Source organism: Excalfactoria chinensis, chromosome 10 (assembly GCF_039878825.1).
Source record: "Excalfactoria chinensis isolate bCotChi1 chromosome 10, bCotChi1.hap2, whole genome shotgun sequence".
Taxonomy (NCBI): domain Eukaryota; kingdom Metazoa; phylum Chordata; class Aves; order Galliformes; family Phasianidae; genus Excalfactoria; species Excalfactoria chinensis.
Window position 1 is genome coordinate 15,057,648 of NC_092834.1, and position 12,975 is coordinate 15,070,622.

Consider the following 12,975-nt stretch of genomic DNA (forward strand, 5'->3'; position numbering starts at 1 on the left):
CGAGCGCCGGCGGCACCCCGGGGGATGAAATCGCCGCATTTCCCCCTTCTCTTGCCCCCCTCTTCCTATTCCCACCCACCCCGATCCCACTCCCCCGGCCCCCTCCCCCCCCCCTCCCCAAGTCTCCTACCTCTGCCGCCGCCGCTGGAGTAGCTCTGCCTGCGGACCGGAGCCGGCGCATCGCCTTTCCGGGCGGGCTCCAGGTTCACCGGGGTGTCCCTGGCGCCGGCGGCCGCCTCGGAGCCGCTGCTGCCCGGCTCGCTGGCTGCTGGATCGGGGGCTGCCGGAGCGGACTCCATGTTTTTCCCAATGTAGATCGCTTGGAGATGGCGAGCTCCTACACTCCCTCTATCTTCTGTTTCCAGCGCAACTCTATGGTAGAAAAGCAGAAGGGAGAGAGCGAGCGCGATCCAGATGGGATGCGAGCTTGCCTGGCTGTGACCACAAGCAGCGCTAGCGAGAGCCGCGCACCCCCGCCCCCGCACCCCCCGCGCTTCCCGCGCCCCACCGCCAGCCGCGCGCCCCGCCGCCCTCCGCCACGGCCCCGCGCCGCGAGCACGGCCCCGGGCACCAGGCGGGCACCGGGCGGGCAGCCGGGGAGGCGGCGGCCGGCCTGGCCCTGCCGAGCCCCGCGCCGGGCCCAGGGGAGGGCGAGGCGCAGCCGCGGCCCGGGGCGGCAGGAAGCGGGCGGCCTCCTCCCGAACACGGACCCCTCCGGCTCGGGCAGCGCTCCTGGGGGGCTCGCGGCTCCGGCCTCACCCCGGCGGGAAGAAGCTCGAAACACGGCCCGCTCCCTCCCCGGTGCTTCAGCTGGAGCTGCAGCAGAAGATGCCATCCATGTTAAGCATCTCAGGACCCATCCGTTCAGCAGCCACGCAGGCACATTTCACACAATACCTCCCCTTCAACGAGGTGCACTTTGACACGGGACAAAAGGTGCCGGGAGAGGTATCAGAAAACTCCTACGCATCGGGTTGGACTTCTAAAAGCATTCTCGCGCAGCACGGTGCTATGATGTGCTCCATTCACCCCGTTTTGAAACAAAGTAACATCTGCCATAAAGAGCAGGTTGAAGGACGCATCCTTCTTGTGTAAGGGGCCACATCGTGCACAGCCCTACAGCCTTCTGCACAGAAGGTTCTGACAGGAAGCATGGCCTGACAACATATATCAAACCAAGGGACCGGTACTAACAGCAGTGCCAGCTCTTCCCATGTGGTGCTCAGTTGTATACAGGCAGCTGATACACCACCTCCTGCCAGCAAGGACCTAGCTGCCGTCCCACACTACTTCTATCAGCGCTGCTGCCATTGGTACCTGATGGCATTCCCAGAAAACACAGAGCAAACCCAACCTGAGCAGCCCCATGGCCCCTGTGTCACCACTCTCTCATAGAGGGCCTGCTCAAAAACAGGTTTGAAACATACCATGGCATACTTGCTCCAGGATGACATCCGCAAATCGGATTATCCCTTGCATTGTTGATATTCAGGCTTTTAGCATAGAGTATTGCACTAGTTGGTTTGGAAGTCCTGAAGTTCCAACTAGACGTGTCTAAAAAAAGAAATAAAAATATTGCATGATATTTCTGATTATTTGATCGCTGTCTACATCTGAAGGAGCATATAGAATAACAATTCTGCCTTCACAGAGTGCAAATAAATTTGCAGAGATCAGAGCTCAACTTGCAGATCTGTCCATTGAGTAAGTGGTGCTTGTCCTCCCAGATTAAGTACTCAGTTATTGCAGACCTGTAAGACCCAGCATACGAGCACAAAAGGCTGTGCAGTTTTTTTGCCAGTGATAAATGAAGACATCTCTGCCTCCTTCTTGAGAGCGGGCAAGGGAGGGGATGGGGGTGAAAATGAGGGAGGCAGGAGCACCATTTGCTCCCAGTACTTTGAGGCTCTGGGGGAAGGTTCCACCCTTGCAGTGCAGTGCAGGCTAGCTCCGGCTCACAGCCCTTTTGGCATGGTTTTGCTGGAATGTGCCGAGAGCAGCGAGGTGGTCCTTCTGTGATGCAAGTTTGTTGGATTAGAGTTGCAGTTTCCTGCAAACTCTCTTCCTTCACTTTTCACTAATTGGCAACCTCCAAATAGAAGCAAGAATTATGTGAGCTGTGGAAACTGAAATGCCTGTTATCCTTACAGAAAGCTTATCCTTCTCTCTTCAGGGTTTAAGCAGGCTGACCAGGCAGTGTGTGTTGGGAAACCTGCCCAGCTAATAAAAAAAAGAGGACTTCATTCCTCCAAGCTGCCAGAGCACTGCCTTTCACCAGTACCAGGAACAATCGAGCTACTTGCCACGGTGAGGATTATTCAAGTGAGTGTTTTGCTGGACTGTTTTTAGTATTCCAAATACTTTAAATTAGGAAGAAGTATGGGCTTTTTTTCCTCCCTCAACGTATTAAAGGCTGCTGAGATCTAATACACCTACCCCACAACATAGTTGTTATTTAGTGCACCTTTTCTCCCATTTTGAAAACGATGTAATTTTTCCATTTCCTTTTTTTGGTTGCTTTTAAAAAGAAATTGTGGGGGGGGGGGGGAATCACAGAGGAGTGTCTGAAGAACCTGAATTCATAGAGAAAAAAATTAGTTTGCACTCTAAAGCCTCTCAAGTCACCAGCAGTAGGAATCAGCTAGAGCAGGACAGACCTTTAGCAAGCCTGGAGAGGCAACAATCCACACTTTCACAGCACTTACATAGCAAAGAGACAGAACAGCTCTGCTCTTTTAAAAGAGCATAGGGTGCCTGAAAAACCTGAGGACCCCAACAGGAAAAGCTAAGGCTACAGTTTGCTCATGCTGTATATAACTGAAGAAAACCATCATTTCTTTCAAGATGCCTCTGACTGCGGGTGCACGGCTGAGACATTTCCTGGGCACAGAAAAGGTCTTCTTCAATCTTTGGTCTTTTATGTCTAGCTTCCAACTCAGTCCAAAACACAGGTCATCAACTTTGATCACTAAGCCTGTTTAAACAAGCGAGATGGCATTAACAGCAAAGATATTTATCAAGTTTCTGTGTGCTGAGAAACTTGAGGAAGAAAGGGTTTGTTAGATTTAGAAGTGCTCTAGAAATTGCTGGGAATGTTACCTGCTAGAGTGGCCCAGAAATCATTCTTTCAGATGTCACAGCATTGGAAATGCCAAACATTTCATGTTTATCTTGTCAATTCCATATAGATGTTCAGTAACTAAAATTTTTAATAACTTAAAAATCACACAGACCTTGTGCTACTCTGGAGTAGAAAAGATAGTAGGATTATGCAGACATGTTTTCAGGATACTTCCAGGGTGACAGAATAGCTATACTGCACCCAGCCAGACACCACCAAAAGGACTGCAGGACAGACACAAAGCACACAGCACACGCAAGCAGGAAAATCATACACCACTGCAGAGTGGAGTACCACTGCTTTGCCTTAGTGGTGGTGATTCATCAATAGCACATTTTGAATTAGAAGGGTTCCTCAAATCACATAAATAACATGGCTATTAAAACATCTTTCTTTAACGAGGATGCCAAAGTACATTCCCAGACCAGAAGTACATAGTAGCCTGCATTCCCTTTCTGTGGATCTGCGCTACAGTGATTTCCAGCCACAGTATGTAATAAGCGATTGACAAACACTCCTAGGAAGTTTATTAGCTCCAGTGTAGCAGTTATGGAGAGCATAGTGATGCAGTTGGGTACACAGGAAGAACTACTATGGTATTTTGGTGCTGGTGGCATTTTCTGTCTTTGCTGTTCCCTTGTAGCATTCACCCCAATTCTTCCTGTCCAGTTTCTCTGGCATGACAAGCTGCCAAGGCTAAGGGACATTTGCTTCCACTGAACCAGTTTATATCTGTGGCTTCAGTGGCTTTTCAGGAAAAGAAGAAAGAGCAAAAGTCACAGATGGAAGAAAAAGCAGTAGATGTTCAGATGAGCAAATTCTGGACTCATGCAAGTACATAGCAGGCCATTTGTATTCATTCCTTAGAGGATTTTTCATCTCTGAGAAAAGGAAGTGGAGAAGCACAGAACATATCAAGTAATTAACCCTTGGCACCACATCCACTATCAACATGCCCTGTACATAAAGAGTAAGCAGCAACAGCTGAGGCCAGTTCTTAAGAATTCAATACTTAGTGAATGAATTAAGGCAAAAGTCCAAGAGAGAGCTGTCCCTCTCAGTGTGGCTGTGCTGCTGTTTTTCTGTGATTGGTTTAAAAAAATAAAAAATAAAAAAATCAGCATATTTTCCTTCAGCAAGATGAACACTGTTCTCACATTTCATACAATTGCAGACAACCTCTTCCTCCCACAAAGGTAATCTAATCGAATTAGAGGAGCAATTCAGCCTGCCCATATTCTCTGGAGACACCAAGGGAAACACTGAAGAGCAAAATCAGATCAAAAGATATATTTTTCTTCTCAAGAAATCGGAAAGTTCCTCTAGTAAAACAGTCAGACATCATTTATGAAATCTTGGATCATTCTCCATCCAAAAAAAGGGTGGCTGTTTTTTAATCAGCTCTTGCTTTGGTACTTCATTCTTAATTGTATTTTTACTGAACAGCCGTTCCCTCAAACAGTGTTTGTTACCCAGCTCCTCCTTTAGAGCAGACTCATAACTCGAATTCCTTGTTGCAAAAAATAAAAAAGAAAATTAAAATAATAATAATAAAAAAAATAACTGTGTTTCCCTAAAAGCAATTATAGCAAAGGTTACAAGCAAATTAAAGTGGAAAGGAGCACTTTCCATTTAGAAGAAAACCTTATCACCATCTAACTGTTCATTGGTATTATTCCTTCACGTGTCTGTCATCCTCCCAACAGAGCCTGTCCTTCAGAATCCCTTCAGAATCCCTTACCTGAAAGAACCATCCTGATTTATTTGTCTCACTGGCAAGACCTCAATGCATTTGAAAACTCACGTGTATTTGGAAAGCTCAAATTCGCTCAAAATCATTAAGAAAATTTGCACTAGCCAAGAAAAGCATATTAGATTGTAAGTTCAGACATCTAAATCATTCTCAATAGGAAAACAACAAGTCATCTTCTATTGCTGTGATTCAACTTGTCACTAATATGATACTTTCTAGGAACTAGTGCACATACAGGAGGACAAAGTTTAGCTGAAGTACTTATTTGCAACAATCCAAAATGTTATCCGAGAGTTACTTCTCCTAAGTATTTGGAAAGAAAGATGATACCTACATGTGAGAGGTATGTAAAGAACAGCCTACTCAGTGACACAGCCACAGTCAACTACTCATAAAACCTACCATAGCACTGCCATGCTTCCCTTCCAAATCTCGTCATGCAACATAGTTGTGTACTTCACTACATTGTTAATGATGACTTCCAACACACTGACTTCAGAAAGATGGGGAAGTGTTCCCACTTCATCACAACCCAGCAATTGAAGAACACATTCTGAACAGCAGGTGGGAAGCTTTCCCCAGCACCTTGCCCCACTGGGAAGGAGCCATGCTTATCATACCTTCCAATTTCCCACTTTTTTCTCCAGGTTACAGAACTTGATCTTCTAGCTACCTTACACATATAAAGACTTCCTTCTTTTAACACATAACAAAAAATTACACTAACCATCAGCTGATTTAAGCAGCCCAAATACACAGCAGAGACATTAGGGCTTAGATGAGCATTAAAACTGAATTATACCAGAAAGGCAGAAGTGAAAGCTGCAATTTAATGTAAAATAATTATTCTGCTTGTATATAATTTGAAGCCTCATTTGATTCATTTAAACTGTATCATGAAAAATATTTTTATCTCGAAGAAAAATGGAAAGCCATCCACTGTGTGCAAAGGTCAACTAGCGCATGCCCAGCATTGCTGAAAGCATCTCCTGCCCACTTTAACTCTTTGAAAACTTAACACTCTACAATGCTACATTATTCCTAGTGCAAAAGCATATAAAGCAAAAATCATTAACCCTTTTACGTGCCCTGGAGACAATCGTTTGTTTTTATTAATGAGATACGAAAGTATTGCAGATTGACTCCATTATTTGAATGGTTGTTGCATTACTTTTGCACCATGTTCCCACACAGCTGATACTACCCAGTGACACAGTTCTCAACCTGAGTTAAGAAACGGTGAGAGACAGAGGAGGGAATCTGGATAAGAAAACCAATGTACTAAAAAGTCTAAAAAGATACTGAAAGTCTAGGATAAAAGAAGTTTCTTTGTTTGTTTTTTAAATATATGTACATGAAGCCTCTGTCTTTTGCAACTGCAAAACATTATATGCTTTTATATGGGCTAGAAAGATGGAGTTTCAAGTATTAAGCTGAAAAAATCCCTGGAAGAATTCCATAGTAAATAGTTTTGAGCACGTTGATGGAGCAAAGATAGAGAAAGATAAAAAGATTTGGCTTTCCCCTGTCTGGAGATGAGCAAGGGTAGGGAACATCCACAACTGACAGTTATAATAGTGTAAGAAAAAGTGGTGGGTTTTTTCTTTTTTAAGTTGCTATTAAAGCTGTCATGTTCAGTAGTGCACAAAAATCTGAAGCAGGAGTATTGCTTTTTGTTTGGTGGTTTTTCTCCTCCAGCTTTCATGCTTTCCGCGATGAAAAATACAATGGGAAAAGTATTTCTTTAATCAAACAAAATCTGACCAGAGATTAATAGATGCTTTTTGCACCTCAATATTTTACTTGTTAAAAACCAGATTTAGATACACTTCAAAGTACAATGCTGAAACATGTACAGTATTTTGATTTTTAACTTAAAAAAACAAAAAACCTTTTGAACATAATAAGAAAGTAACATCAGTCTCACATATTTCCACTTTCTTCAGTTGTATAAATAGAGCACACACACACACAAGCTTTTTCATTTGACTCAGGAAAGAATTTGTCTAGCCAAATAGTCAGTCCATATCCATGACACAACTATCAATGTTGTGTGTTAAGAGAATTTCCAGATCCATCTGCATATTCACATAAAAAAGTTAGGTCTTACTAGAACGTTATAAGTAGCTTTCCTGCTCAGGGTTCTGGATCTAGGACACATGTTCTATGAAATACATCTGCATAAGGTCATAAGAAGCTCTTCCAAAATAAGGATTTAAGCCACAAACAAGCTGCGTTCACCTCTCAATTTGGTTAAATGTGGCTTCTTGTTGTGACCACCTATGAACTCCCATATGCAGGATGAACTGCAAAGAGAAACAGCTGGTTATGGCAATGCCCATAGCCATATTGCTGAATAAACATGCAACTTCTGCCTTTCAAACCAACAAACAAGTCTAACAAATCTACAAACAGCAAAACAAAGAACCTACAGTACAGCTTGCAAAGCCTTTACCAGTTTCAATTGAAATAAAGTCAGAGGGAAAAAACACATTGACATGGTCCCCTTCTATAAAAGGAACAGAGAAATTTTAAACAAGTATTCAATGCAGTTAGAAATGATTCAAAGGGCAGATTTTCTCATATTTTATTTGCAACCATCTTTAATCTTAAATAAATTGGACAATAGCCTCCCTTCAGCTCATTTGCCACAGGATGCTAGGTACATCTTCAACTATTCAGATTAAATACCAAACTATTTCCTGCTGATTCAAAACCCAACAATTAGTGACTTTCAGCTTCAGTAAGCCCAGAATGCAGGATCACAACCCTATCTTCATCTTTCCAAACCTTTGTATGTTACACATCAGCTGGGACAGGTGAGGCATTTATCCTTTTCGGAAGATTCATTTCTTTAAATAAAACTGTTATTTAAAAGCAAACACAAGTTATGTAAAGTAAGTTATGTAAAGTATCCCTACAAATATCTTTAGATATACTTTATTCTGTTACTAGAAAAATATTTGCCTCACGCATTTCGTTATCAAAACAGAAAGCTCTTTGCTGTACAGATTTGGTCTTAGCTGAGGTTTAAATCTTGTGACTGGGAGACTTCCCAATACTCCACAGTCATTTTAAATTTTAAAGCAAAAGCAAAACGAAACAACCTTAGAGCACTCTTCCATTTGAGCTTACCATTTACAGCTACTTTTAAGCTCTGGTATTTATGTTTGGATTTTTCCTTGTTTTTTACCTTTATATCCTCCAGTGAGTTCTGACAGTGAGTAACATAGAAGTCAATTTACTTATATAGAATTGAATATATTCTTTCCACAACTATAAGGAATGTTATCCTATGGGCACATTAGTGAAGCATCCACTGATCTCTCCCCAGTTTCTCTTTGCAGCACCCACCACATCTCATCTCTGTACACTTGCCATTAGTCACTCAGAGTAACCAACACAAACATTTTCTATCGTGCTAAGGCAAGAAAAAGCTGCAGAAAACATTTGCCTTAGATTCAAATAGATTAAGCCAGTAATAATATTTACAGAACTAACCTTACACTAATATCATTTTACTTTCCTCAAGTTATCCATAGACTTTACACTACGCCACTATTTTCCTGGTACCTTTACCAATGGGAACTACTATCACAGCTCCCAACTACCGAGAGAGTGTTAGAATGCACTGAGGGTAACACCAAACATTTGTAAGTAATGGCAAGATCAGCGAATAACTTTCAGAGGAACAAAAAGTTGTTCAATTCAAAGCTCCTCATCAACATCTGCAACTTTTCACATGTCAGAACTAACACATAAAAACAAAGCAGCAGTTCTGGGAGTTAAGAATTGTTGACTGTCTGAATGGAAATCTGAACTCATATCACAGACATCCTTTTTTTTTTTGACCTCCACTCAGCATTGCAAAGTTTGTCTGAAGAGGAAAAATTGGCAAGCATGGATTTTGAGAGCCAGAAAGTTTCTTTTTTTCACCCCTATTTGCCATTCATTGGTTGTTTTTCATGGTGAAAACAGACACTGGACACTATTATATCATTTCAGGTTCATAAACAGTTCTCAGAAAGCAGCTTTACACTTGACCTTCAAATGCCACTAATACTTCTCCACATCACAATCTTCCACTTATACTCAAGGATGTTGTGCTCTTCCATTTGGCACAATGGGCCTCCAGGTTGTTCAGTTTTGCACTTTAGATCCAATGCAAGAAAAAAAAAAGTGGGCACGCTCTGTGCATCGATGCACCAAGTACAAGCTTCATGAGACAAAGTTTATGTTCCCTCTAATCTGATCTCATAACTCTATTCCACGGGGACATCTTTATCACAAACTCAGCCCAGGATGCTGGAATTGAAAATTCCTTACTAATTAATTTTTAGCTGGCACAAATAAGCCTCTTTAAGTTCAGTAGGAACTGTAAGTCTATTCTCCTTGCATAGCCACTTATAATTAAAGATAAATAAATAGCTCAGCTTTTTTTTTCCCCCACTTCAGATGAATGTGCTGATCATCACAGTAATATTTCTGCAGTCCTCTGGTTTGTGGATGAGAGATTCTCATGAAGAGTCCAACTTCTAAATGGCTGTCCCACAAAGAGAGGGATGAGACGTGGGAGAGGGGAGAAATAAATCTCAAACTGCACAAGAAGTTTCAGATAATAGTTTAAGAAAATATTTTAAGTGCATTTTTAATAGTCTGAAATGGAATATGCAATTGATTGCTGCATATGCTCTTAAAATCCTTTTACAAACAAAATTAAATACTCCCTGCACTGCATACACTGACACAGGACAAGAATGGGTTTGCTCAGTATTTCCCCGTATCAGGTAGAACAACATCTGTGTGCCTCATTTACCTACAGGTAATTAATAGGACGTATAGCTCAGACTTAATGAGTAAATAAAATATCCAGAAAACAAAACTTGGTGTCTGTGGAGTTGTATGTATTTTGTAAAGATCAAGTTCTTGGAAAAGTATGGTTTGGGAAAGCATACAGCTAACAAATACTGAAAGTAGTCACATACTTTTCATGACATATTATTAAATACATGGGTCGCTTCAAAAGTAACACCTTCTGTTTGTTTTCATGGAAGCTACAAAAGGTACATAGAGCACAATTATTTGACTGAAGAAATTCTCAGATACAAAACAGTCTTTCTTAACAGTCTCCACCATTAGTTACATATTCTCACCAGCAATGAACATGAACCTGCATTCCACGCTGGTAACAATCTGCACCAGCAGAGGTGACCCACTGTCACTGTTACTGCTGAAACACACCACCCACAGCCTCACTGTGCTCACATCCCCAGTTTGTTTGGTCTCCAGAAACACTCAGCAAGTACCAATCAACATCAGTGAGTGCCATTTTGCTGTATGGAGGAGCTCAGTGACACATCTTTGATTCATCTGCACTTCCATGTCAGACACTGCTTTGTTAGTCAGGCTCACCTGATGCACAGCAACAAAATGCAAAGAATATTGCTCTGAAGTTTCAGCTTTTACTTCCAAACAACTAACATCCACTGCTGACCAACATAATCAATTATGAGGCATTACTTTCAGAGCAGCACTCATACTTTGCTTACATAGGACAGCATTAGACCAAAATTATGGAACCAAAGCTATTTCCATGCTGGAAAACTGATCTGCCTTGAAAAACCAGCAACAACCCTTCACACAATCCTCATGTTCATCCCTGAAAACGGTGGGTGAGTGCGTCTATCTACATCCACACGCTAATCAGAATATTCACTGCCTACTTCTCTTGGTTTACTTTCTGAACCACCAAGAATATGGAAGAAACAGTAAACTGGTTCTAAATTAGCACCCTGCTGGACATATATGCGGGATTATTTTACTGCTTTCAATATTAGCTGTAAAGAAGCTCAAGCCAAGTTACAGTACTTGTTTTGCTGGTGCAGGGAAGCAAGAGATCCAAAGAGCCACAAATAGTTAAATAACAACGCTCTGTTCTTGTTAGGCTGATGAGCACATCTGCAGTGACCTGACAGTGTCAGAGGAGACAAAGGTGGGGAACAGGGAAACTCAGAGCAACAGACCTGCTCACAGCCCTTGCCCTACCTTAACATCTTTTCTCCCTCTTTCCCTTTTGTTTTTATTTCTGTTTCAACAACGCAGTGTTACATTTTAAAAGTAGGGCCTGGTCGCCTGAGCCACAACCTCCCAATGGGAACTGCCCCAGCTAGTCAGAGCTCCATGGCCAGGGTTTCAAACAGCACAACTTGACCTACAGCTAGAAGAATACGGGGATTCACCTCTAAACTTGTCACGACACGGCATCCATAGCAGCACGTTCAGAGACATTAGGCATACCAGGACACACTTAAACATGACTCGTCAGCCTTCTAAGAACCCTGGTTGCTTCCCAGATGTGCTAAAGTGATGAGTGACATTGCAGAAAAGCTTTTACACAGCTGCTCCTTCATTTTCAGCGGTCTCAAATTCACATTTTGTGTACCTTCCGAACAGATGCTTAAATGATGGCTAAAAGCCATTAAGGGCAAACAAGTAAATGAGGACATGCTTGGCTGCAGTAAATTTATTTCTAAATTTAAGTGAATACTCTCAGAGATTTGTCTGTGGTATTCAGTAGTCTGCACTTTCTGAAGCACTATGCTTCATAAATACAGAAAGTCAATAATTAGCTTTCCAGCTATTCATCAAACTTCCGCAATAGGTAAACACTGAATAACAACCAGCTATTCACTAGAATGCAATATCTGAGAAGTGTTATCCCCTTTTCATGAGTCCAACGCAAAGTTGCTCCGCTGTTGGAATGAAATTCTACCTGACAATAATATGCCTTTAGCTCTAGGACAGCATACAGAACAAAACGAGTTGGGTATTCAAATAACATGTGGTCTACCTCAAACCTGAAGAAGAGAAGTAAATAAAAACCAACTGCTACCACCTTTTAGGAAACTGGCTCTGAAGCACGCCGCTATTGGGCTAACACATCCAAACAGCCTTTCAAGATAGAATTCCTCCTCATTTTACTCAAAAAAAGCCCATTTGCCAACAGGTTAGAAACCACAGCGTGTTCCAAAACTACAGGCCAATTTATTTTTCAGAGGTATGCTGACGCCAGCAATGCGGTAACTATTCTAAAGGTACAGGGATAAACTGTCACCACGCCCATCTCTCTGCCTTGCAGATTAGTGATATGGAGGATCTTTTGACATCAGGAACAAACAGCCTTAAAGCTGCAGGCTCCAAGCATCAGACAGCTGCAGTTCCTGGAGCACACGCCCTCACACAAGCTCCAGGACAGCGAAGGGAGAGCTTATAACTACTACAGCTTAGGTGATCAGGCAGGTTATGGAGTACAGCCAAAATTAATGTGGCTGTTGCACCTGCCAAAACTAATTGCAGGTCACTTGCAAATATTCCACAATCATACTTCACAAATTCCTACTCTAGACTGCTCTGTTTAATAAATGAAAATACTACAAGATATGAATGATCTTGACCTTCATTAACAAGTAGCAGAATTCATACCCAGAAAACACAACAGTCATCATGAGAAGTCAGCAGTGAACGTATTAGGATGTCCCAGACTTCTTTTCTACCCACTGCAGTTTTAGAATGCTTTTCAAACACAATTGCACGTTATGCCCTGAATGCTCTCCAAACAGGATATAGTTAAGATCATGCAAAAATTGAGTAAGGAATAGAAAATCCAGAGCTGGGTTCCTCTTACAGAGACTGAACAATGCTCTTCTCCCATCTGCAAACAGTTTAAATCCAGATCCTTGCACTTGCAGTACAAGTCAAAGAAGCAAGTCTAGGCTGTCTAGCACATTCTTAACTGCAGCACCTTCCTGCAGACAGGCCCACACACTGGTGTCTTCTGCATTGAGCTAATGAGGTGCAATCAGATCTTAAGTAATGTACACTCAGAATTACTTTGGCACTCTGTATCAATTTAGCAAGATGAAGATATCAAGTAGCTGCAACAGGTAAATTTGCAGCTTGCCCAGGTGAAGCTGAACTGGAGACTTGTACTAAGGGGCTGTGTTATGCATGAGATGCTGTTCGTCAAGTTTTCTGTTCCTCGAGTGCTCAGAGGGACAGACAGAAATTGCTGAGCTGGGTTATTAACCCCCTGGTGTGCTGC

General features: G+C 42.3%; 1 protein-coding gene across 2 annotated transcripts in view; it reads right to left on the reverse strand.

Moving 5' to 3' along the window:
• RORA (RAR related orphan receptor A) overlaps nucleotides 1-12,975 on the reverse strand; it is a 374,848-nt gene that overhangs the window by 342,910 nt on the left and 18,963 nt on the right. The window contains exons 2-3 of one of the 2 annotated variants that reach the window (XM_072345258.1): nucleotides 1,428-1,554; nucleotides 131-372 (exon numbers count right to left, since the gene is read on the reverse strand). In XM_072345258.1, coding sequence (XP_072201359.1) covers nucleotides 131-299 — 169 coding nt within the window. In that variant the 5' untranslated portion in view covers nucleotides 300-372; nucleotides 1,428-1,554. Of the gene's footprint in view, nucleotides 1-130; nucleotides 429-1,427; nucleotides 1,555-12,975 lie in introns of those variants that run through there. The other variant, XM_072345257.1, reaches the window with a different exon arrangement.